Genomic DNA, 26,027 nt, shown 5'->3' on the forward strand with positions numbered 1-26,027 from the left:
TACTGGATCTGTTCAGATGGTTGATTTCCTGGCCTGCCTTCTTCAGATGAGGCCCAGTGCTGGCTTTTTCCTAGGCTCTAAGTCCTGTGGCTTTGCCTCTGTTCTTCCTGCTCATTCTCTACTTTGTTCATCCCTGAATGTAGCTTATGTTGAGCAGAGGTGGCCCTGTGGGTAGGGCAGGCTCCCCACTTCATTCATTATTCTCCTAGGGCCTAGAACATCCTTTGTTTGCTAGAATGCTGTCTCAGCAAATTCAGTTGAATGCCAGCATGAGAGGTTCCTGTTTTCAGCTGCAAGGATCAGCAGGTAAGTTATTGTGTGAAGACCTCAGGGGCCATCACAGTGGGGATGCTGGAGCATGGCTGGCCAGCTGGAAAATGAAAGCAAACTACAAAAAGTCAGGACCCACTAAAAGCAGCAGTGCTGTATACATACTACCTTAGTTTGCAGCCATCACAGTCTTGGGAAATAGGAATATTATTCTTTTGTTATAGTTAAGAAAATGGAGGTTTTGAAAGGCTGCTTATCAAACCCAAAGAAGAGACAATGGGAGGTTCATAGGGGACCTTGGTGACTCTAGGGTCTCCTCTATGAGAGAAAGCTCCCAAAGCCATTCCTTCCAGTGTACTTCGAATAACCAGATCAGCCTTTGATGGCATCTATGGATCTGCTGACCGATAGAGCATGGGACCACCACACATACTCTGAGTGGTGGGAAGCTGCCTCCCAGGGGCCTCTGATCAAACTTATTGTCTTTCCCCACAGCCCCTGCCTTGGCCGAGAGCAGCTGGAGCGTCTCTGTTTGATTCAGAAGCCAACAACTTGTGACCCTCTCTCTAGGCAGCCTGCTCAGAGCATGCTCACAGGTACAGGTCAACCATCAGCCAAGTAGGGGTAAAGAAAACCTTACACATCATGCTTGGTTTCAGTCTTTTGCCATCACTTCATTTTGCTTCTCCAATAATGTTCACAGTCTTTTTGCTTTTCCATTAATCTCAAAACTACTTATGGTTGAGAAGAGCCCTTGTTGTCCACCTTTGGCTTGGGCTGGGCACATCAATCTGAAATGTGTGAGCACTGGCCAAGATTCTGAGCACTCTGGTCCCGTGAGAGGCATACCTGCCATGGAGAGGCATGGTTAGAAAAATGCTTCATTCATTTTTGTTACAACTCTTCATGCAGTCCCAGAATATCATGTCCCACTACTTACCAGAAAGGGGATTCCCTGGTGACTCAGATGGTAAAGAATTTGCCCACAGTGCGGGGGACCTGGGTTCAATCCATGGAAAATTCCCTGGAGAAGGAAATGGCAACCCACTCCAATATTCTCAGCTGGAAAAGTCCATGGACAGAGGAGTCTGGCGGGTTACAATCCGTGGGGTTGCAAAGAGTCAAACATGACTGAGCAAATAATACTTTCACTTTTTCTTACCAGAAAACATATACAGGGCAGGCAGCCTCCCCCTTTGTCATATATCCTCTAGGAAGGTCCCCAGTGGGACATAAAGATTCCTGAATTAGAGAAGATATTTATATTGGATGAGCATTAAGCCTGGGGGCTGGATCTGGAATACCACCAGGTGGCTCTTTACATGACCTGTGTGCCAGTCCCATTATGGTGCCTTGTGGGAGGGAGTGATGTGGAAATCCTTGAGGGGTGGGTTACCGTTTGGGGATTTTTCCATGTGCTCTGTGGTCAGCATTGGAATGCCCCTTAAGGCTCTGTCTTGAGTCCCCTGCAAGACCCAAGCTGGGGGAAAACTTGTAGGGTGCCTCTGCTGGACTTTGAGGCCACGTCTCCCCTTGTGGTGAGGGGCCAACAAGAGGAAGACTTTGCTGTCTCATCTCTCTGCTCCAAATTTAGTTTTAGCTTTCATTGTCAGCAAGGTTGTACACGCTCAGTTGCTCAGCCGTTTCCGACTCTTTGTGACCCCATGGACTGTAGTCCTCCAAGCTCCACTCTTCATGGGATTATCCAGACAAAAATACTGGAGTGGGTTGCCATTTTCTCCTGCAGGGGATCTTCTTGACCCAGGGATCAAACCTATGTCTCCTCTATCTCCTTCATCGGCAGGCAGATTCTTTACCATTGTACTCCCTGGGAAGCCCTGTCAGCAAAGTCATCTCTGCTCAAATTCTGTCTTATCCTAAGACCAGTATAGTAAAAGAATAGCTGTAATAAGTCGTGCAGAACAAGCACATGGCCCAGCCTGCCTTGCCTCTGCTTTTGATGAGCCACCACTGACCCAGTGAGCTCATCTAGTATGTGTTCAGTAATCCATATCCAGTATCATGCATGTACACATGCATGTGTGTGTGAAATGCTGTTCACACCTTTTGTGTTACATCTCAGATAATTTTGGGAAAAAGCACAGTGTGTGGCTTTGTTTCCATATCTAGGATCACGAAATAACAGGAGAAGGAGCTTTATAGCTGAACCAGATGGAGAAATTGTGCATGTGACTCTGAGCCGGGACCCACACCGTGGTTTTGGTAAGAGGGCCCCCGGTAGAGGAGTCCCAGTCTCTCTCTCTCTGGGAAGAAAGGAGATGTGTACCATCTTCCCTTTAGACTTTCCTACTCCCTTTTCCTGCCTGTCCTCTTCCAATTTGCCTTTTTTCAGTGATCACTTCTTTTTCTTCCCTTTAAATATCCCTAATGAGTAATGGGACTTTGGGGACAAAAGTTTCTTTTTAGATCCTATAAGATTTTGGAGTGCATATCTTGAAAATCTAAGAACAAGGTAGAAAAACAATTTTTCACCTAACACCATTTCTTAGTATATTGAAATTCTTAGTGACGGAAAAGAATAGACAATATTTTTCACCTCTTACAATTTACCACATATGAAGACCCCTAAAAATTTTATTATAACCTTACAAGAAATAAGGCACTGAGAGAAATTACTTGATTAAAAATCATCTTTTTCTTATCTCTGATTATGTATTGGAGCAAAACCATGCACATTGATGGGCTTTAGTTGTGCTTCTGAAAGGGAGACAATCTACTTTTCTCCATGTGTCATGGCAGAGTAGAAAGAGCTGTTTGAAGATCAGAGGGCCTAGGTACAAATATCAGCTGCATAATCTCAAATAAATAACCTAACATCTCTGAGCTGCAAAATCATTATCATCTTCTTTAATATAATTGGACTATAGGTTTTGTGATTAATGAGGGGGAAGATGTAGGCAAAGTCGATCCTGGCATCTTTATATCTTCTATTATACCTGGGGGACCAGCTGAAAAAGCCAAAAAGATAAAACCAGGTATGTCTTTTTAAATTGCCAGAGATGCTGCTTTAAGGAATTGCTCTTTTTCATTTTCTTGATGGGATGATTGAGATGTCTTATTCTTCCAGGAGGGCAGATACTAGCCCTGAATCACATCAGTCTGGAGGGCTTCACATTCGATATGGCTGTTAGAATGATTCAGAATTCTCCTGACAACATAGAATTAATCATTTCTCAGTCAAAAGGTATGTCTTCATCTCCTTTCAGAAGCTGGAGAGTCTTCTTTATTCTCGGGAGTGCATCTTTACCTTCTGGGACTGGGATTCTAAGTCATGGAGGTCTTGTTTATTACTTTCCCCGTGGTAATGGCTTTGGCACAAATCAATAAACTCCACAATTTCAGGGCCAGCACAGGCTCTACCATTGCTTGTCCTGCTGAATGGGAGAAGCGTACCTTAGTTCTTTATCAGATGCAGCCATTGTGTGTTTTGCTGCCACTCTTCTTATATGACAGGGAGGATCTGCATTCTGTCACCCAAGTCCTCATTAAAAGTGGCTGCTGCGGGATTTCTACATAGTTGGGACATAGGTGTGGCAATCAAAAGGGAAGGAGATGGGGGCAGGGGGCTACTCACATAACAAGCATTCTGTTCTTACTTCGTCAAGGCTCAGCATGTTACAGATCAATCAAGTGAGTAAAGGGTTTTTTTTTTTTTAATGTTTTTATTCATCCTTTAGATAACTATATGACAATTATCTACTATCAAAAACAATATTACTATGTTTATCTGGGGCAGATTTAGTGGGGGCTTGGTGGAAGTAATGGGGAGATATTTACATCTCTTTCCCTCCCAGTTACCTAGGTCCTCCACTGCTTTTTGGTTGGATGATCCTGCAATTTGCCAGTAGACTGCCTACAAAGCAAGGCTCACACTTCAGGAGCTTTGTATAATTCCCTCTCATGTACAGCAGTGCTTCACGCCACACCAGCCAGCAATTCTGGGTCCTAAATGTAGTTGCCCCCTTTGCCTTTTCCACTGAAAAATCTCTCATTCTTGCATGTGTGTACACCATCACCAGATGGCTTTCCCAGGTGCTGCAGCTCCCCCTGGTCCAGAAGCTATGGGGAGTGGGAGAGGTGGCCAAGCTGGGGCTTCAGACATGTGCCTTTCATCCTATATTTAGAGTTGACCCAGGAGCCTGCCCAGCCCTTCCAAAATACCAGTCGCAGCTCACTGCTTTATTGGCTTTTGTACATTGTCACTGTTCTTCCCACGTTATTTTAGCTGTCCTTGGTTTCCCTCTACACTTTCCACAGGAAAAACAGAAAGGAGAAATCAAACCATCCTTTTCTTAAATCAAGAAACATAATGCAGTTGAGCTGGAGTCATTTGTGTCAAGGGTGTCTGCTAGGATTGGGGGGTGACCAAATGTGGCACCCCAAATCTGTGAGGCTCAAAATCACAGTCTCATATTAGAATTTTAGATGATAGAGTACCCACAGTGCCTCTGAATTGCATGTACTCTCATCCTGGGAACCTGTCACCTGTTAGTAACTCTGCCTGGTCACAGCTGGGGTTCCTCGACACAGCTGCTACCTTTGTTGGAGCAAGATGTTTTCACAGAGACTCCAGCTGGTCACTGTGGGCAGAGGCTTGATCGCCAGGAGTTTCTATCTGGTTGGGGTGCTACTGGGGGAGGTGCTCTAGATTGGAGGTCAAGAACAAGACAGATATCATTCCCTCAGGAGCAGTCATCACCATCTACAATAAAATGAGTTTTAATTACCCATAGAAAGTCTCCTAGCTTGTATTTCCGTTAGGCAGGACATACGTTGCACAGCTTGACATTTTAATCCAATCATAAGTCCTGTCCTCATCTCTTGTCGAGGGTACGGAAGAAAATGAACAGATGCTTCCAACATTGCCAGAGGACAATGACAGTAGAATCTGAATAAAATGGCCAGAAATGAGGCATTACTGAATGGTAGCTCCACTACTCTCTACTGAATACCTTTAGGATTGAACAACTTTTAATCTAATTCATTAAATTAAGTTCATTCATTGGATTTGGGTACTTTCTTGGGTGGTGATGAGTCTGTATCGAAAGTTGTAAACTTACTTATGTGTCTACATATCCAGATTTAAAGAAAATCTAACTGCGTTCCTTCCTCCTATATACTGGGATCTAGTTGAATCACTGATACTAACATATGAATAGTAAATACATGTATCCAGGCTCTTAGTACCAAATACTAAGCTGTAATCTCTCTCTCCCCCTCTTTCTCCATATATAAACATCTTTCTCTGTATATAATCTCTAAGCCTCACCAACCCTGTGAAGTAGTTGATATTATTTCTATTTTAGATATAAGGAAATTGAGGTCCAGAAATGTGAATTACCTTGTCCAGGGTTTTGCCTATTGATTCTTCAGGTTCTTTCCTCTACTTTATGTCAACTCAAGGGTAAGACATAGGGTAAAAGGGAACCAGTGGCCCAGTCTTCACCCAAAAGGAGTCCACCATCAGTTAGTACAAAGTTGCTCCCAGTGACTGGACACTTTGATCTTTGGATCATTTTGGAGTGATTACAGGTGTGATCAGCAGGGACCCTGGAAGAGGCCAGCTCTAAGAGTGCTGCTACATGCTGGTTATGGGGTCTTGGGCAAGATTTAATCCTTTTCACTTTGCTTTCTTATGTTTGAACTGGGGTCACACCTTCTTGGTGGGTATGTAAAAGAGATGGAAAGGTACATATGTATGTGTGTGTTTGGAGCCCATCACATGACAAGAGCTTAGTAAGGGGGAACTGCCATTATAACTGTCCGTTGCTCCTGTGTTTTCACAATTGGGTCACATAAGCTCTATTTAAGCTTCTAGAACACATCCAGAATCCTCCCTTCCTCTACTCTAAATGCATCATCTTTCACGAGGTGCTGAACTCACACGGCTCCCCGCTGCTATGAAAGATCTCTCCATCACTGGAGGAAAACACGGTGCCCCACATAGAAATGCCGCCGAGACACCAGCCTTTTTCCAAGCTGTCAATTTCCTCTTGGCTTGTTTTTTTAGGTGTTTGTGGCAATACCTCAAGCGAGGAGAAGAACAGCACAGCCAATTCAGGGGTATTCTCTACAGACAGCCTGAGCAATGGGCACCGGGGTAGTTTTTCATCACATACACAAGACCGGGAGAGAAATATCGAAGAACTGGAAATGGCTCAGGCTCAGAGTTTAATGCCCAGGTTGAGGACTCAGCTGTCTGCTCTGCCATTAAAGGTAATCATCCTCTTGCTTCACTCTAGAACCTGGAGTAAAGAGAACAGGCTGTGAAGCCCAACAGCTTTGGCTCAAAAATTCTTCTTTGTTCTCTATTTGCCACGTCAGGCGGATAGAGGTTACTTAACCCCTCTGACCGTCAGTTTTCTCATCTTCAAAATGGAAATAAATGCTCACAGTGCATGGTTGTTGAGAAAAAATATAAAAGGGAAAAGGTAAAACTTCTAGTACAGTGCCAGGGCTCAGTGTTCGAGGTTTCAGTGACCCTGGTCACTAATTATAACTGTGGCTGATAATGACTGGCTGCTGCCAAGGCCAATGCAGGGACAATCAGACATCTCTCATTGTTGGCCTTGAGTTGGCCCTCAAGCTGCAACTCATTGGCTTTGCTCTTGACAACACACCAAGGAGGAAGAAGACAAAGGCTGGCTTTGGTGTGTAGAGAACTGTCTGCTTTAGCTCCCAGGCCACCACACTCCAGCTGTGTTTCACTGACACTAGATGGAAAGGTCTCCTTGCCCCACCAGACCTCTTTCCCTTTTGCTGTGGGCCCCATGGAGCTGTGTCAGTTGTATGTCTTCTGGTTCACTCTGCCTTAAAGCCCTGTGTCTAGAACGAAACTCTGTTCTCCTTTATCTCACACACCATGACCCCAGTTGTGTGGGTTTTCCATATCAAGCAATTCTGATGCTAACGGGCTGGAATTAGCACCAGATCCCACAGGTGAAGGACTAGTTCCTTGAAATGGCTCCACTTCAGACCACAATCAAGTCATCCGTCTCCAGGTTACCCACACTCCTGTCTGACTTGGCTGCAAACTGGAGTTCTCTGTAACCACCTCCTTGGGTTTGTTAATTTCCTAGAACAACTCACAGAACCCAGGAAAACAATTTCATTCAGAAACGGTTCCGTTTCAAACAGAAATCAACCATAGCTGATCTATTGTAAAGGATGTTTTTAATGGAAACAGGCATATGAAAAGATGCACAGGGTGGAGTCTAGAAGGGTCCTGAGAGCACGATCTTCTGTCCCCCTAGAGTGCGGGTGTACCATACTTCCTGCAAAGATGGGTTTATCCACACAGCAACTATGAATCCCATACTTTTAAAATGTTTATAGAGGCTTCAGCATATAGATATGATGGATCATTAGCTCAATCTCCAGCTCATTTTGCCTCCCAAGAGGATAGGAAGTTGGGTGGAGTTGAAAGTTCCAAGCTTCTAATCATGGTTTGATTTTATGGTCACCAGTCCCCACCCTGAAACTGTACAGGAAGCCAGAGTCCACTCTTTAGAACCAAAGACATTCTCCTTACCCAGAAAATTCCCAGGGATTTGAGAGCTCTGTGTTAGGAACTAAAGTCAAAGACCAAATATTAGTATCAAAGATTTTTTTTTAAGCTTACTTCAGTCTGTTTATTTTCTATGTGCTAATTGTATTTTCTGACAAGGTAGACCAGGAAGTAGCTAAGTCAAGGAGGCAGGTAGGACAAAAGGCTGGGAGTATCTGTGGCCCCATCTTCTTGGCACAGTTCATTGAAAGATCCTTCCCCATTAGAAATAGTTCAATATGGGCAGGTGTGTCTTATCACTGCCACCTCCCCAACTTTTACAGTACCTGGCATATAGCGGGTGCTCAATTAACATTGCGTGATTGGAAGGATGACTCAACATATCATGCATGTCACAGCACTGAGCAGAATGCCTGGGATGAGGTAGATAATTTTCTCTTCTGTCCTTCCCTCATGCACTCACTCACTGTAGAGTAGAGACCCATGTAGCTACTCTCACTAGAGATGGCTGAAGATCCTCCTGAGGTTTTCTTCTGCTGGGGAAGCTGCTATGTGTCTGGTATACAGCATGCCCTCACTTGAATGGTGTCATGTGTGTAGGACGTGTCTGAATGACTTCAGTGCTCGTAACAATATCTGCATCTCAAGTAGAAACAGAATGGAATCTATTGAGGCCATGTTAGGTGTTGGGCATCATTCATACTCACTGTTAGAAGGAGATCTCTCATTCCAGCTCTGTGGATTGGGAAACAAGGCTGGAGAGACCAGGAGATAAGTCCAAGTTTCATACAAGGAATCCTCTGTTGGCCCAACCCTGAAACTTATGATTTTTTTTAGTGTGCAATTTTTTTTCTCTTTATCTCTTGAGAGCGAGGGAGAGGTAAGACATGCCATCTACTTAGGCAGCACCAGTGCCTTCACACCTTCTCTTTTTCTGTTTGCTTGTGGCAGGGTGCTGGTTCTTCCTGTCCTCCATCACCTTCAGAAACCAATGCCAGCGAAATTTACTTCGTGGAGCTGGTTAAAGAAGATGGGACACTTGGATTCAGCGTGACTGTAAGAATTTCTAAGAGAGTTTGAAAAGTAAATAGTTGAAAAGATGCTCATCTGGAGCCTTGGTGGGCATTGCACTCATATGCCAATCTCTAATAACCCAGTGCCCATTGGGTACAAGTAGCACACCGGAAGTGATGAACCAAGAAAATCTGTGGGAGCCTTAGTGAGGAATAGGAGTTGAAGGTGAAATTGGGGGACTGATGACAAACTTGGGTTGAGCAGACACTCCAAGGAGCATGGCTGGAATTAAGGTTACACTGGACAATAAGAAGAGGGTAGCAGGGTGGGGATTCAGGGACACAAGCCAGAGATGAGTGGGGTTGTCTCCAGTCACCCCAGCAGGGACACAGTGGGGCCTCATGCTCCCATGTCCAAGGCCAGGACAAAGTCAGGTTGGCAAGACTTCTATTCAGGATGGACACTGCATTTGATTCCTGAGCTCCATCTGGTGGATCCTGAGGAGTGAGGATAAAAATTGTACATAAATGATATAATCCCACTGAATCTTTATATGTATGTACATACATGCATGGAAAAATTATAAGAAAAAAGTTTAGATCTTTGTTTAGTGATGGTATGGACCTTAGTGATCTATTGTTAAGTTAAAAAAACAGTAAATTGCAGAACACTGTGTAGTTGAATTCTACCTTTGCATACACAGATCAACACACAAGCATATGGGACAGGCCAAGCACCAGCCTTTTGGATCATAGCTGTATCCATCTTTGCTGGTCTCTGCTTATGGAGACACAAAGTGGTACATTGATATGATTCATTTCTGAGCACCTGCCATGGGCCAGTGTTGGGCTGGATACAGCACAACTCTCTCATCCAGCTCATATTGTTATACTTCTTATGAGCATCTAACCTTCCTGCTCAGTGGATAATATAGCCTAAATGAACAGGTGAATATATGAGATGGTGTCACATGGAGAGGAGGTGATAGGATAGAGTCGCAGGTAGATGGGGGCTCTCTGAGTCAGGGAGGTTGGGAAAGACCCTTCAGGAGGGGAGCAAATGGCTGGTGAGTTTTTTTATTGTATTCGCCAGGGAGGAATTAACACAAGTGTGCTCTGTGGAGGTATCTACGTGAAATCCATCGTTCCTGGAGGGCCAGCTGCCAAAGAAGGGCGGATCCTGCAGGGTGAGGGATGGGCTTTGCATTCTGGGGTGTGAGGAGCCCTGGCCTGGGGGTTGCAGCCTGCAAGCCTTGCCCAACTCTTACTCTGTCCCCTGTACAAATGATTGTCTCTCTAGCTCTCAGTCTCTTCACCTGGAAAAGATGATTTAGCCTGGCCCACCTACCTGACACTAACATGGGGCTCAAAATACGTGGGAAACACAAGTGATTTAAAAATATGAGATTTTTAAATAAGCTTGTGGCCATTCGGCTTTCATGGGAGTAGTGCTCCCCATGGAGGATGGAGTAGGCATCGGTCACCACCACTTTAGTATCTGGGGAGAACACCAGCAAGCCTCCTCTCTGCCCTTCCTCAAGCCCACTGCTCTGAAGGAAGGGGGAGAGTTTTCACTGCTCTCCAAAATGACCAGAATGTAGCTAAAAAATGCACTGAGATCTCACCTACATACATTTCCCCTAGAATTCCAGCATCCCTGGCATCAGCCGGGTCTCTCTGACCTTTTTTTGAAATAAAAAATATCCTGGAGATATGAATGTTACCCATAAGAGACTTGCAAAAACTTTCAAAAATAGTCTCATGGGAAGTTGAGAGAAAGGACAAGGCTGTGCTTGTTAGTTGGCTTAATTACTCTGTGAGCCAATGACAGAAGTTTCTAGACCACTGGGAGTGGAGGTGTTCACAAGGGGCCAGTACTCAGGCCCAGTCGGGGCTCCTCCCAGCTTAGCTGTTCCTTCTTGAGGCTGCATGGAGAGGTGCTGGGCAGGGTCTCCCCAAAGAGCCCTTCCTGCAGCTTGAGGAGCTTGGGGACATGACATCTCCCCCCCTCCCGCAGGTGACCGGCTCTTGGAGGTGGATGGAATGAGTCTGTGCGGCCTCACCCACAAGCAGGCCGTGCAGTGCCTCAAGGGCTCTGGACAGGTGAGTGCAACATTACTGCTTACTGGGGAGCTTCCCGTCCCTCCAGAGATTTCCTGGCAACGTCGGAAGCTGCAGTTGCCTCTGGGTGCGAGAGGGGTAGGCAGGAAACAAACGAAACTTTCTTTTCTGTCTGCTTTTTTTTTTTCCTTTCACATCTACCTTTTCCCTGGAGGTGTCAAAGTCAGGAGGAAGCAGGCAGATGTTCCCAGGCAGGGAAGCTCACCTCCCATAGAGAGCCCTGAAAATCTTAACTGTCGCTTGGCGGGAGTCTGGAATCAGACAGTTGGACTGAGCTGATGAAGCGAAGGGACTTCTGCCTGGCTCCGGCCATCCCCTCATACCCTCAGCTCCAGCCGTAGCTGACCAATGCCTCCATCTGCTCTCAGGGCCTCTTAGCACTTGCCTCAGCACACACCGACACCCCACCGCACCCCAAGTTCATGCCAGTTCCATCATCTTGTGTAATTATAGGACACACTGTCCTAGGGGCCCTTTAATGACAATGAGGTAGAAATCAAGATGCCCAGAGCGTTAACTTCTAAGTTCTCTTTCTGTGCAGTATCCAGGCAGCATCTGGATATTATTGTCCTCTGTCCCATCCTCCATCTGAGGGTGGGAGCCTCTGCTTGCCACAGTGTCCTAAGCCAGAGAGCTGGGGTCTCCCTCTTGGCAACTGAGCAATTGGCAGAAATGCAGAGGACCCCTGGGACCCACTCTGGCAAATAGAGGCAAGGAAGGGCCTCCTTTTGCTTCCTTGCCCAAAGCATTCTTCTAGTTTGTGGTGAGATTTACTTGTCTTGGTTACCATGGTTGACATATCTTGAAAACAGAGTCATCATTTATTAGTATTCTCTATTCTTTGGAACTTGACTAATGGGCATGCTTAGAGAATGGCCAACCTACTAGCAGTGTGACAGGTAGTAACTGTCACTCTGGGGTCACAGGCTTGGTGCTGAATGACCATTGCTGCAGGAGGATGTTGGCAGGGTTGGATTCCCTGAATGGAAGCTTAGAATCAAAAGCTTCCAGGTGATGTCTGGTCATGGGATCATGCTCTGGGTAATGGGAGCATACAGTGTGGGGGAGAAGGATGGGAAATTGAACCAGAAATAAAGAGGGAGGCCAGATTGATGTAAGCCTGGGATCCTGTCCTGAGGGGTTGAATTTTAGGTGATGGAAAACACTGAAGACTTTTAATCAAGAGTGTTGCACATTCAACGCATGTCTTATTTTAATCCAACAATAACCTTGAGGGGAATGGACTGAAGGAAGAGGAGATAGGGTCCAGGACGTCAAGTGACAGGGCACTTGCTCCAGTTCAGCTGGCCATTGGCAACAGGAGAGGGGATGGAGAAGGGAATATTGTGGGGGATGTTTCTGGTGGAGAATATACAAGTCTTAGAAGCCAGATGTGTATTTGGAGGGTGGAAGGAAGAGAGTTGGGCTACTGCAAATGTGGCCCCTGGGAGGTTAGCTGAGGGACAAGTCTGGGAGAGCAAAGCTTTCTGAGAGAGCAAAGGCAAGAATAGGAGTGTTTTAGGCAGAGTGAGGAGGGGGCAGGGAGGTTGAGTGAGACAAAGAAGATGATTTGGCCTTGAATATACTGAAATGGAAGTACATGCATTACTTCCAGAATCATTTGTCCAATAGACAGTTGGAAATGTGGCTCTGGACCCCAACAAATAGGCTAGATTGGAGATTTTGATTTGAGATTCAAATGAGGCAGCTACTGGAAGTATCAAAAAATTATGAAGCATTTTCAGTGTGGAGGGAGAGCCTCCTGGTTGCCATATGAGGTGTAAATTGAGTTCATCCACCCACACTTCTAGGTTGCAAGACTGGTCTTAGAAAGAAGAAGCCCCAGGATTGCACAGCAGTGTCCTTCTGCTAATGACAGGATGGGAGATGAGTGCACGGCTGTTTCCTTGGCAACAGCCTTGCCTGGAAGGCCCGCAAGCAGTGTCTCGGCGACAGATGGTGAGAGGAGAGAGAATTGAGTGTTACTATTGTCATGTCATCCTGTGCTGCTTTTGAATTGTCATCTCCAAAGGGAAAGCAGGAAGGCGTCATCTGGGTTCTCAGAAGATAATGAGCAGTGGTGGTTATAATGGGGCCGACTTTCTGATGTGATGGAAGGCAATCTAATGAAATATTTCTGGGGAAAAAAATGCATTGTCCAAAATATGATGACCAGGTATAATTCTGCCCCGAAGCCTTCTGAGGTTTTCTGATTAGCTGCTGGAATGCTTGTGTATAAGTGTTTGAGGTTGAAATTGAAATGAAAGGGTCATGCCTTTTCTGACCAAATGTCCATATTTCAGCCAAGATTTTTGTGGCAAAATCTGAAGGAATGCTGAGGTGGGTGAGGAGAGGAAGGTGCTCAGAAACCTAGCCTAGTTATTAGCATTTAAAAAAGCAAAACCACGATCAGTTTACAGGGATACTATAGCACATCTTCTGATGGGTTGCCTTTCTGTACTTTCCTATGGACAGAGGATGAGATGGCTGGATGGCATCACCAACTCGATGGGCATGGGTTTGAGTAAACTCCGGGAGTTGGTGATGGACAGGGGGGCCTGGCGTGCTGCGATTCATGGGGTCGCAAAGACTGAGCGACTGAACTCAACTGAACTGATGGTTTTGTTTCCTGCTAGGAAGACACTTACTCCCTTAAAACATCATGATTTGGAGCTTAACTGCTTTTCAACCCTTTATAGAGATTTTTCTGAAGGCATAAGTCATGTTGAATACACAGGGTGGAGGGGGGAAGGTGTGTGCATAAAATAAGCCTGTTTCCTCTTTCATTGTTCCTCATCTCACTCCACCGAGGACCTTTGAGGAACTGACTACAGAATGAGCTACAGTGGTCAGATGATGATGATGATAGTGAAATGGTCATGTGACATACCTGAACCTAATTGCTTCAGACACTTTCATTCTTGCCCCAAATCTGAGTTTATAAATTAGTGCTCTGTCCCTCTATTGGAGTGGTACAAGCAGCCAAGGGGAGGCCTAGAGACCTCTTTAGCTGCCAGACTATAAAAGTTCCTGAGTCTGCGTCCACCTTGGGTGCCCAGAAGCAGCTATTTTGTCTGTGGTCAGTTCATAGGGCTAAACAAAATGGCAGCAAAAGCATTTTCATAGAGTTGGCCATGATTATTGTCATGGTCTAATTATTCCAAAAGTTTTTTTCAAGTACGCTAAAACATGACTGGGGTTCTAAAAGGGTAACAGGAATATATGAAACACAAGTTTTATTAAGTGATATGGGTCTATTGTAGATGGCTATACATTGTATCTTTACATATAACTTTGTTGGCTATCTATAATTACTCTGTCCAATATGGTAGCCACTTGCCCATGTGGCTATTGAATGCTTGAGGTGTGGCCAATCCAAATTGATAAAATACATACTTGAGTTTTAAAGATTTAGTTCATAAGAAGAATGTAAAATACCTTATTAATAATTTTTTTCACATTGATTGCATGTTGAAAAGGTAATATTTTAGATATGTTGGGTTAAACTTTGAAATTACATATGTAGTTTGCATATGCAGCTCACATATTTCTGTTGGATGGCATTGACCTATAAAATGTATAATAGACTCCATATAAAAGTGAATAAAATGAAACCTTTTAACATAAAACAGAAATAATTCATCTATTTGACAATTTGCATTTTGAGGCTGGCAAATTTCATCTGTAGTTTACTGAAGGATGGATCTCATTCACATCCCATATACAGGCCCCAAGTTTGAAGTCAAGCTAAAAAAGAATGCCAGTGGTTTGGGATTCAGTTTTGTGCAGATGGAGAGCGAGCACTGCGGCCACCTCAAGAATGATCTTGTGATGATTAAGCGGCTCTTCCCTGGGCAGCCGGCGGAGGAGAACGGGGCCATCGCAGTTGGTGACATAATCCTGGCTGTGAATGGAAGGTCCACGGAAGGCCTGGACTTCCAGGTGGGAGGACGTGAGGGATGAAGTCCTGTTTGTGGACTAAGGTTTGTGGGCCGAGAACATTCCTTTCAGGGCCACCCACCCTCAGTGAAGAATACTGTTGGCTCCTGGAAATCACACCTGGAGTCTGAGCTTGAATCACATAAAGAGAGAAATTGGCAAAACATCCTCATATTAAAAATTTCACCTCAATTCTTAGGTATCTGACCTTGAGTAAGCCTTGTTTCAACTTAGGTTTGTAATGAAACTCAAGATAAAATTCTGACTTCTGTGCTAGTGAGTGAAGTGAAGTTGCTCAGTTGTGTCCAACTCTTTGCAACCCCATGGACTGTAGCCTACCAGGCTCCTCCATCCATGGGATTTTCCAGGCAAGAGTACTGGAGTGGGTTGCCATTTCCTTCTCCAGGGGATCTTCCTGACCCAGGGATTGAACCCAGGTCTCCCACATTGCAGGCAGACGCTTTACGGGCTGAGCCACCAAGGTCTCCTAATACTCACTCCCAGAGATGGGCATGAAGTTTCAATGGGCCTTTTCTACTCTGTTTCCCATTTCTCTATTAAATTTACAGCTTTGACATGTAGAGTTGTGTAGGTTGTGTTTATGATAAAAAATGTAATAAAAAAGAAAGAAAAAAGTGGACACTAGAGGAGAAGAGGGCAGCAGAGGATGAGATAGTCAGATGGCATCATTGACTCAATGGACATGAATCTGAGCAAACTCCAGGACAGAATGAAGGACAGAGAAGCCTGATGTGCCGCAGCCCATAGGGTCACGAACAGTTGGACACGACTTGGTGACTGAACAACAACAACAATGTTTATGACATAACATCTCAATGAAATATTGTACATATCAGTCAAGGTCCTGGCAGAAATTGAACCATTTGAGAAAGCTTAATAAAGTGTGGAGGTTGTTGGGAAACTCAAGGGGAAGTGTAGAGCCCTGGGGCTGAGAACAGTGGATGCAGTTATCTACCCTCTCCCTCAAGTCCAGAGGGAGTGGATAGAAGCAGTTGCCAAAGCGCAGAAACTGAGTGAGCTGGGTAAAGTAGACTCGCTGACACGAGCTATGAAATTAGCTGAGAGATATCATTATTCTATGATAACCCCATGGGCAGGAAAGCAAACCTGGACCTCCCCCTCTTCCTCAGATCTGACCCCTGCTCACCCACTTGTTGGCTGAACCCAGCAGGAAGCTTCTCTGTAGCCCAAGATGCAGATCCACCTCCAGGGAACAGAGCAAGGTGCATGAAGGAGCGATGAGGAAGGGTGGAGAATCCTCAGAACAAGATTAGAGGGGGGATGTCTCCATCCATCCTGCATCCTTCATCTGATCCAGGAACTGTCCTCTGAGAACTGCTGCTGGGCCAGCAACTGTAGGAGGAACTGAAGACACACAGACGGACAGTTTATAGGGTTTCAGAACTCATGGGGCTGGTGGGATAGACAAGAGAACAACACTCACTGCGGGAAATAAGTGTTATGAGAGAGAAAAGCCCGCACTCCACTGCTTGCTCAAGGGAGCTAGGAAGGAGCCCCTTCTGTGATAGTCCATTGTAGCTGGACTACAATGTATTGTACATTGTACATAATGTACAGTATACAATGTACAATGCATACTACAATGTATACAATGTAGCTGTATTGAGTAGGATCCAGATCAGTGATTCCCAGGCAGGGGTGAAATTGCCTCTTGGGACATTTGGAGAAGCCCAGAGACATTTGTGGTTGTCACAGCTAATTGTATCTAATGGGTAGAGACCAGAGATGTTGCTCAACATCCTGCAATGCACAGGACAGCTCTGACAACAAAGTTATTTAGCCTAAAATGCCAGTAGTGCTGAGACGTTGAGAAGTCCTGGTCTAGTTAGGTAATAAGAGCTCCTCAGGCAACCTCACGCCTGGGGCTTTGAGAGGATGGCTTGGAGCAAGACGTTCACCATGGTGGGAGCTACAGATGTGGGTGCAGAGAGGAGGAAGTGGGAGAGAGACAGCAGGTAAGACCAGGTTCTGGATGCTGTGCTTATGTTGAGGGTGAGGTGAGCCAGAGAGAGGGTTCAGCAGAAGAAGAACCTGATGATACCTGCATTTTGGAACGATTGCACATTAGCAATGTGGAGGAAGGGAGATGGGTGAGGGTGGAGGAGCCAGGGAGCAGAGAGGAGGCCACTGCAGTGTCACTGGTGAGAAGTTCCGAGGCCTGAGCTGAGCCTGGGCAGAAGCTCTGGGCTGAGGGTCAAGCTTTAGAGATTAGAGTGGTGGTGTTTATGTGACTGATGGCTCCTGATATGAGCGGGGTAGAGAAGTAATGAACACTGAGATGGGAAGAGTCATTTGCTAGAATCATTCTTTCTCTCTGAAGAAGAGGCCTCAGTATTGGCAGATGCTGCTGTGAAAAGGCCCTGAGCAGACCTTGGTCATTTAAAGCTCAGCATTGGCTCATCATTTTGTGGCCTTGGACCCATGCATTTGGGGAAGTCAGACCCATAGCAGTGTTCTCCAAAGTCCTCTGCAGCCAAGAAACAGAACGAGGTAGGCAGAGGAGGGGCCAGAGAGATAGTGGGGAACACAGAAGAGGATACCCCCACAGCCAGGCCAGCCCCATAACTAACCACAGATTTTGGTTTCTGGTAGGAGGTGCTCCATTTACTTCGAGGAGCCTCACAGGAAGTCACGCTCCTGCTTTGCCGACCCCCTCCAGGTGCGCTGCCTGAGATGGACCAGGGCTGGCAGGTAAGGGGTGCTGCCCTCTGCTCTCTCCACATGCATCATGTTCAGGCACCCCTTTCTTGTCTGGTGGGTCCTGAGAAGCCTAACTTTTGCCTTTGATAGGGTTCAGTGCTGTCTTATTTCACTGGGGCAGGAACGGAGTTCACCACCCTAACCTCAGTTAGTCTGTGACAAGCTCATAACGCCCTTTCTTTCTCTTCCTCTTCCTGCTCCTGCCTCTCCCAATATTTGAGTCTTCCCGTAGTTGGTTACATATTTAAATCTTGACTGTGAAACTTCTAGAGCTGGGTTCTCTGGCATCAGAGGCAGCCAGGCATCAGGGAGGGGAAACCAGGGGCAAGGGGAGTAGATATAAAATCAGACAAAGGGGAGGTAAGAATTTCCATTCTGAAGAATGAAACGGAGGGGAAAAATAGGAAGGATCTAAGTCCACGCTTCTAAAACATGAATTAGGCGTGTATGGTCTAGTGCAGAGAAGAGAGGCATTGGAATCTGGAAAATTCAGATTGCTATGTTGACGCCTGTATTAGGTTCTTGGGAGAAATATAACAAATAGGATTTGTGTGTGCATGTGTGTAGAGAGAGAAAGAGAGAGAGAGATATTAAGGAGTTGACTCAGATAATTGTGGGGCTTCAGTTCAGTTCAGTCTCTCAGTTGTATCCGACTCTGTGACCCCATGGACTGCAGCACATCAGGCTTCCTTGTCGTGGGGCTTGGCCAGTCTAAATTCTGTGGAATAGGCTGGCCGACTGGAAATCTAGCAGAGAGCTGATGTCACAGTGTGAATCTTAAGGCAGTCTGGAGGCAGGACTCATTTTTTCTTGGGGATCTCAGTCATTTTTCTCCTAAGGCCTTCAACTGACAGAATGAGGCTCTCTCACATTATAGAAGGTTATTTGCATCACTCAAAGTCTACTGATTTATAGACAACTCTCATTTAAAAAATACCTTTAGAGTCACATCTAGATTTGTATTTGAACAATTATCTGGGTACTATGGCCTAGCCAGGTTGACACTTAACGTTACCCATCACATTGCCACCTGTTGAGTCTCCAGGACACAGAGTCTGTGATAGAGACTGGAGTGCAGGAGGTGTATGAGGACAGCTCTTGGGAACACCCTTGTGAAGGTGAGAGAAGCAGGGCTGGGTGGAAGGGGAAGTAAATGAGCTTCAGCTGCAATAGGGGCTTCAGCTGACCCCAAAGGGAACTCTGAAGCTGAAATGGCCCCTCAGAGCTGTTCTTAAGTGGAACAAAAGAGCCTGTACCTTTGCTATCTGCACCAAACAGCACTGGGGTATGAGCTGCCCAAGGGAGGGGCCTAACTTTGGCTGAGGCAGTTCCCTCAAGCTGAACACAGTTCCTGGGGATGGGCTTGCTGTGAACCACCAGCAACCAGCAGACCTCCCTCATGGAGAAGGGTCTGCGTGGACACCCTGGAATCATCTGTACCTGCTCTGTTTGCTGCAAGGACCTTGGACACTTGCCTAACTTCTCTAGGTCTCCTGATTCCTCATCTGAGACGTGGATAAGCCGTGTATAAAATCAATCACTTATCACTGAGGGTGACAGTTGGTAGAGACAGCACAGGGACTTGGTGACCCACGTATTCTTGATGCTTGGACTCTAAGAGGGCATTTTATACCAACTTTGGTGAGACAAGAGCTATAGGAAGGAAATCAGAGACCTGCTAGTTTGGAAAAGAAGGTAGATGATAGCAACTGTGTTAAGCAAGTGAACAGGGTTGGAGAGGGTCAGATTTCACACACTCAGAGGTCATCAAGCCAAGGGGCTGGTACCCTGTGTTTTTGTTTAGATATCTGGTAAATCCCAAGGAAACAGTTGTCCTGTCCTGGAGAAGAGCTTCTACCAGAGAACCCAGAAGTGTCCAATGGAGAGGGTTTGAGGCGAGGAATGGTGGGCATGCTTCTCCTCTCCTCACACCTGAGGGCCACATGGAAGAAGAATTTTCATTCATTCACTTGGCTCTAGAGGTCTGATTGAAGACCAAGGAAAGGAGACTTTAGTTTAGAACTAGAATAGTTACGAGAAGGAGGCAGCTATGCAAACATCTGGAGTTAGGTCATTTCAGGCAGAAGGAGTAGCAAGTGCAAACGCTCTGAGACAGGAATGACCTAGATTTTTGAAGGACACAAAGATAAGGATTGTGCCTGGGCAGTAGTTAATGAAGGGAACTGTGGAAGGGGAGGAGTTGTAGAGGGGGTTGGGAACCACATCATGTAGGGCCTGTAGGTTTTGGTAATGTGCTGATTCCATCCTGGCTGCCATGGGAAGCCACTGGGCTGGGGAGGTGGGAGGATGAATGGTGAAGCAGAAATATGGCCTCATCTGGTCCACACTTTGGAGAGGTCACTTAGGTTGCTGGGAGAGATGGAGTGGAGCAGGTAATCTGGCAGTGATTCAGGTGACATATTGTGTCTTAGACTCGGGCTATAGCCAGATAGCTGTAAGAAGGAGTCAGATTTAGGATACTCTGGGAGGTAGAGCCCATGGGATGATTTTTGGATTTGACATTGGTGTGAAGACTGGGAGTAGTGTTGGCTAAAGTAACTGAATGAATGGTGGTACCACTTACCAAGATAGGATGTACTTGGAGGGAGCAGTTTAAGGTATGTGGAAAGAAGCAGTAGTTCTTGATAGCATGTAAACAAATGTTTATAGAGCATTCAATGGAGATATCTGCTAGGGCTGGAAAATGTGATTTTGAAATTACCAGCAAATAATGCCACTGAAAGCTGTAAATTTGATGAGATCATCTTGGGGAGGAATACAAAAAAAGTCAAGAAGAGGGCTGAGAAGTGAGCGATGTGACACCCCAACATTGAGCAGTCTGGTCCAAAGAAATGAGATAACGCATGAGACTGAGAAGGAGCCTTGGAGGTGATTCAGATAAGGGTGGAGCTTAGGGTAAACTCAGTGTTTAAGTAGAGTAAATGAGTAAAGGACATTCTCAAGAAGGAGGAGGGTCCAATTATGTTGAACATTGCTGAGAGTTAGAGATAAAGACAGAGAATTATCTTTTGGCTTTAGAAAGATGTAGGTATCTAGAGATACTAATTAGATAATCTTTTAGTTGAGCGATGGGGACAGAAGCCTGGTTCGGTGGGTGCAAAGAAGAAGAGGTGAACACGGAAATAGCATGTCTAGGCACTCATTTGAAAAGCACAGAAAAGGGGTGGATTGGTACCAACTGTGGTACCAACTGGTACAAAAGCAATATTTAGATTTTGCTCAGTGTGCACCATGAATCCAATAATCCATAGTATTTCTTTCAATAGACACCTGTGCTCACAGCAGACAAAGAATTCACCAGAGCAACGTGTACTGACTTGGAGCAGAGCCCCAGCCTGGATCAAGAGGACAGCCGGAGGGACAGTGCCTCCCCAGACACAGGGGAAGGCCTGGGTCTCCGGCCAGAGTCTTTCCAACAAGCCAGCCAAGAGGCACAGTGGGACCAAGACATAGAGAGACCCTGGGCCACTTCCTTGACTGGTCCTCAGGATTCCTTCCCTCATTTATGCAGACTTCACCAAGAAATGGAGGCATCAACCTTGGCTACCTCTTTGGAGAAGGATTTGAGGCAAAACTGCGATTCAGTTTGTGATATCAGGAGACTTGGAAGGTAAGGCTCAGTCCATTTGCAGACATATTGTAAATTGTATGCATGTCATTGCTAGAAATTACAAGCAAGCAATTAATAACATGGCTCAGATGCTTGCTGGGCCTGAGGGTTCTGGGCATTTGGAGGAGAGGATGAAGCAAGAGAAACCTGAAATCTGGAGCTGCGGTAATCACAACTTGTGAGATTTTGGGAAAGCAAACCCCACCCAGAGGTCCTCCAATATCCTTGGAGACTACAGATGGCAGGCCTTGGGATTTCTTCCTCGTGTACAAACCTTTGTTCTGCATCCTTAATGGCCTCTTGAAGCTTTGTGGTAAGAAAGGGTTTCCCTTGTGTGCATCATCACTTCTGTAGCTAATATGATGCTTTATAATCAACAGAAGCTAAAAAAAACCCCAAAAGAACTACATCTTCAAAACCAGACTGAAACCTTCATTTTTTAAAAAGATTTATTTATTTAATAGTATTTTTTGGCTGTGGTGGATCTTTGTTGCTGTTCGCAGGCTTTCTCTATTTGCGGTGAGGCAGGGGCTACTCTTTCATGCGGTGTGCAGAGCTTCTCATTGCAGTGGCTTCTCTTGATGCAGAGCATGGGCTCTGGACACTCGGGTTTCAGTAGTTGCAGGGCTCAGCAGTAGCAGCTCACAGGCTCTAGAGTGCTGGCGTGTAGTTGTGGTGCCTGGGTTTATTACTCTGAGGCATGTGGGATCTTCCTGTATCAGGGATCAAACTGGTGTCCCTTGCACTGCAAGACAGATTCTTAACCACCAGGCCACGAGGGAAGCCCTGTAATGTTCATTTAAATAGCCACTTGTTTTTAACTTAGTCTGCATTTTTGTGCTCATCCACCTCTGAGTAGTCCCACTTCTCAGTCCTGTTCTGATGGAAAACAAACTCTTTCATTCAGTTTGATGAGTATTTACTACACATATCCTAGGTGCTTGGAAACCTGTTAGGAGCAAAGAGAGGGGTACGCTTATGGAGAGAGGGTACGATATTGCTCTTAGGCATGTTGTTAGTTAGATGCATGGGCACAAAGCAGCCAAACAATGGGGAAAAATGTTTCATGTTTGACATTGTGTAAACCCACTGACATCAAATGGCTCTTAATTTTTGGCCTCCTAGAAGGCTGATAAGGGCAAATCTATAGGGACTAGTGGGTGACACAAACTATAAAGCAACTGGGGTAATGCAATTAGACAGGGTTTGATCTGTGACAGACAGAAGCCAGGCATGTTTCCTAGAAGCATCCAGATAGAATTTTTTAAAAGTATAGTGTATTGTTCCAGCCAAACAAAATTCAGCTATGTTAGCTTCTCCTCCAGTAGAACCTTAGCTTGCACTTAAAGCATATAGTTCGTGACTTCCCCCTACAGGAGGAAAAGCATGGCACATGACCAGCAATCTCTGGACACAGTTCCCCCAGCTCCTGGGTAGGGTTAGAATTAGGATTCCAAGGTGGGATTGTAGTTCTTTGTGGATCTCCCTTGAATGTCCACAGTTTAATTCTGAAGTGGCTGCCCCAGGTAACTGCCTTTTTGTTTCTGGCATCCATGAGTGAAGTTTTCTTTCAGTGGTTTAGATCAAAAAGATCACATTCTTGATCACATAGCCTTGGTTTCAGCTATACTACTTACTAGAGTGTCTGGAGAATTGATTTCTCTGAGCTTGAGGATTCTCAAATGTTCATGAAGACTTCGGTAATTCCAAAGTGTGCCGTGCAAAAGAAATAACGCATGCAGAGCGCTAGCCCAGAACCTAGCACACAGCAAAAACTCAACACAAGTTAGTTTTCCTTCTCTTTCCTGAGCCATTTCCAGCTAAAGACAGATCCCAATCAATTGAAATTCCCAGCAAACTGCCAGATCTTACCATCTACCAGGTGGTTACTTCCTACAGCCAAGTGGCTGCCAGCACCCTTGCAAACCCAGAGTGTTCATGGAGAAGATGAAATTCTACTTTTCTTGCCCTATTCTCTTCTTTTACCACACTGTACACATACTACTGCCATATAGTAGTAGATCTCTGTAAAACATGTAAGAAAGCAATACAGTATTTGACTTCCTATGCCCCTTCTTGCCTCACCTCTCTTTTCCCACATCCACAAGCAAACCCCAGGTCAGCGCTCCAAGAGCAGTCAGGAGCCTGGGTGGAAGGGTGGATGGAAAGGCAGTGATTCTCCCGGAGGTAAGAATGTCACCAGAATGGCCAGCATGTCACCCTGGAGATCACCAACCCTTCTCCAGGCACCCAGCAGCTTTGCCTCTTAGGCTGATGGCCTCCCTGGATCTCTCTCCTGGTAGGGCCAGTAGCTAGAGCCCCAAATCCAATCTGGAGAGCATGGAGATGATTAGAAAGATTGGAGCAGCACAGTCGTGGGAGGTGAAGTGTGGACAGCCAGGCACTGCCCTGTTGTCCCTGCTTCTTGGCAGGGAAGGTGGGACAGGTTGGCGGCTGAGGGGTTGGGGGAGGGGAACAGAGTGGGTCTGGGCACCAGGCTGGATTTCCTGTCCTTTGGTAAAGCTTCCATGATGTTCCCTCCCTATATTTACAAAGAAACACATTTTTCTACACAATTTGGTCAAGTAGTTTAAGGTTTTAAATCAATTTTTTCCTTAAAGTGCTTAGAGATTTTAAAATATTTTCTTAAAGTGAATGTCCTTACAGAATATAGTCCCTTTTTAAGCACATGAGTGTGTGTATATTTACATGAAATGCACATTTACTTGAACCCTGTATCTCTCATGAGCAAAAAGGATGTCTCTTTGACAGCAAAACTCAGGTTGAGATAGCTACTCTGGCTCTACTGGAAGGAGGGCCACCTGCATGGGTGTTTGGGAGCTCTTGGCTATAGGGAGTTGCCAGCGCTGATTTTCAGGGAGAGACGTATTGCAGGAAAGGGAACGGGAGGGCAGAGGATACTGACAAAACCAACCTGTTGATATGGGGGTGAGTGAAGAGGCTGATACACAAGGACTTGTGTATTTGGTACAAAGATCAACCTGTTTGCATTTCTTTTAGATTTTCCTACTCATCTTCTCTAACCAGACTCTCTACAGATATTTTCTGAGTACCTTCTTTGCATGTTGGAAGCCCTATGCAAAATGCTCTGTCATCTTTATGAACTGCTCTTTCTAATAAAAAAGGAGTGTGTGGTGACCTTTGGAAGCCCCTGGAAGCCTTATTCTTTCACCATTGCTTCTGCATCTTCGTCGCCAGACAATGAGTCTCGCCGTTCACCTGCTTTCTATGTCACACAGGGAGTAAATGTTACTCCAGCTAGCTGCCTCTCCAAATAAGCACTTTTGCAATGCTCAGAAAAGGACCTGATATTTGCGCAAAGTGCTTTGAAGGTCAGATGCTTGACTTGTTCTGAGCCTCCTGCTTTGGCTCTTTCCGTCTAATTCCTCTGTTGAAAGAACTATAATCATAGTAGTAATCATGACCTCCTCCATTTACTGAGAACTTACCCTGTACCAGGAGCCATGGATGGCTGTATCAAAATTATTTAACTTAAGCATTCCAACACTCCTATAAGTTTCTTGACCTTCCCATTTTTTTCAGATGAAAAAACTGAGGCTCTAGAGAAGTTAATAAACTTGCCAGAGGTCTGACTGTCTTCCCATACAAAGCATGGGTCAGAGCTCTGCTTTTGATCCATGTCCTCTGGCGAGTCCCCCCACCATCTCCTGGACTCAGTAAGGAGCACGCCCACTCTCATAACGTTCTGTACTATAGCACTAACTACCTGATTGTAACATCTGTTCACTGCTTACTCTTCCCATTGAATCACGGACCCCTCAAGGTCAAGGGCCATGCCCTGTTCACTCTTCACCTCCTGGCCCCAGAGGAGTCTCTGGCAGGAACTGTTTGAAGCCTGGCTGGCTTGCCTGTGACATGTCATGACCAGCATCCTGAAGGCAAGGGAAAGTGGGGAACGGGATTTGTGATCAACCCTGGAAGACACGTGGATTTCTGTCTTCTAGTCCTGAACTGTACAGTGATAACGAGGAACAGGACATGTACCGTCCACCTGGGACCCCTTCTCCTACTTCGGAGGATGAAGCATATCTGACTATCAACCCTTCATTGGGAGACCAACTACCCTGTGGAGAATGTTTGGAGGCAGATTCAGGGACCATTCCCTTACCACAGTTCTCTTCCTGGGGTACTTTCTCACAGACTTGGCCTCCAGAAGTGTCCCATGAGAGTGAGAGCGAGTGGGAAGACCTTGAGGAGGCCGAGGACCCAGATGACAGCACCCTCAGGTGGGTAGCACTCTGGGTGGAATGAGGCTGGGCTAAATTCTTCTAGAGGGAGTCAGTGTCTCTACTTTGGCTGGGTGACGGTCCATGGGCATTACAGCATTCTCCTTGCATTCTCTCTGGGGTCATACCTCTTCTTGGTACTTATCATATTCCATGTTCCCAGGCAACAACCCTATACCCTGACACATCACCTTATATTGATGATGCATTCAGAACTTTCCCAGGGTCATTAGTAAGTAAGTGATGGAGTCAGAATTCAACCCCAGGTCTCCCACTTCATGGACCCCCGGCTCAATGCTCTCCTCTGCTGCCTCCAGCATGTGGCCAGGCCCACTCTCTCTCCTCAGCTCTCTCTCTCAGTGGGTTACTTTGTGTGCTTCTGCCTTCCCATGGGCTAAATGTATTTCAGAGAAGAGTCCTGGTGACATGTAATGTGGCCCTTCTCAATAGCCCCTGTGGTTTTAACACAGTGAGCTCTTTCTTAATCAAGAAAGCCAAACTGTTCACACAAGGTG

General features: G+C 45.7%; 1 protein-coding gene across 1 annotated transcript in view; it reads left to right on the forward strand.

Annotated features, from left to right (window-relative positions):
- FRMPD2 (FERM and PDZ domain containing 2) overlaps positions 1-24,314 on the forward strand; it is a 64,904-nt gene extending 40,590 nt beyond the window's left edge. The window contains exons 16-28 of the mRNA XM_043475502.1: positions 766-866; positions 2,401-2,493; positions 3,159-3,266; positions 3,359-3,475; positions 6,302-6,507; positions 8,750-8,854; positions 9,905-9,998; positions 10,829-10,914; positions 12,744-12,891; positions 14,660-14,874; positions 17,506-17,604; positions 20,901-21,244; positions 24,266-24,314. Of these exons, the coding sequence (XP_043331437.1) occupies positions 766-866; positions 2,401-2,493; positions 3,159-3,266; positions 3,359-3,475; positions 6,302-6,507; positions 8,750-8,854; positions 9,905-9,998; positions 10,829-10,914; positions 12,744-12,891; positions 14,660-14,874; positions 17,506-17,604; positions 20,901-21,244; positions 24,266-24,314 (1,765 nt within the window). The remainder of the gene's footprint in view (positions 1-765; positions 867-2,400; positions 2,494-3,158; positions 3,267-3,358; positions 3,476-6,301; positions 6,508-8,749; positions 8,855-9,904; positions 9,999-10,828; positions 10,915-12,743; positions 12,892-14,659; positions 14,875-17,505; positions 17,605-20,900; positions 21,245-24,265) is intronic.
- The last annotated feature ends 1,713 nt before the right edge of the window (positions 24,315-26,027 follow it).

Source organism: Cervus canadensis, chromosome 8 (genome assembly GCF_019320065.1).
Source record: "Cervus canadensis isolate Bull #8, Minnesota chromosome 8, ASM1932006v1, whole genome shotgun sequence".
In the NCBI taxonomy this organism is placed as follows: Eukaryota; Metazoa; Chordata; class Mammalia; order Artiodactyla; family Cervidae; genus Cervus; species Cervus canadensis.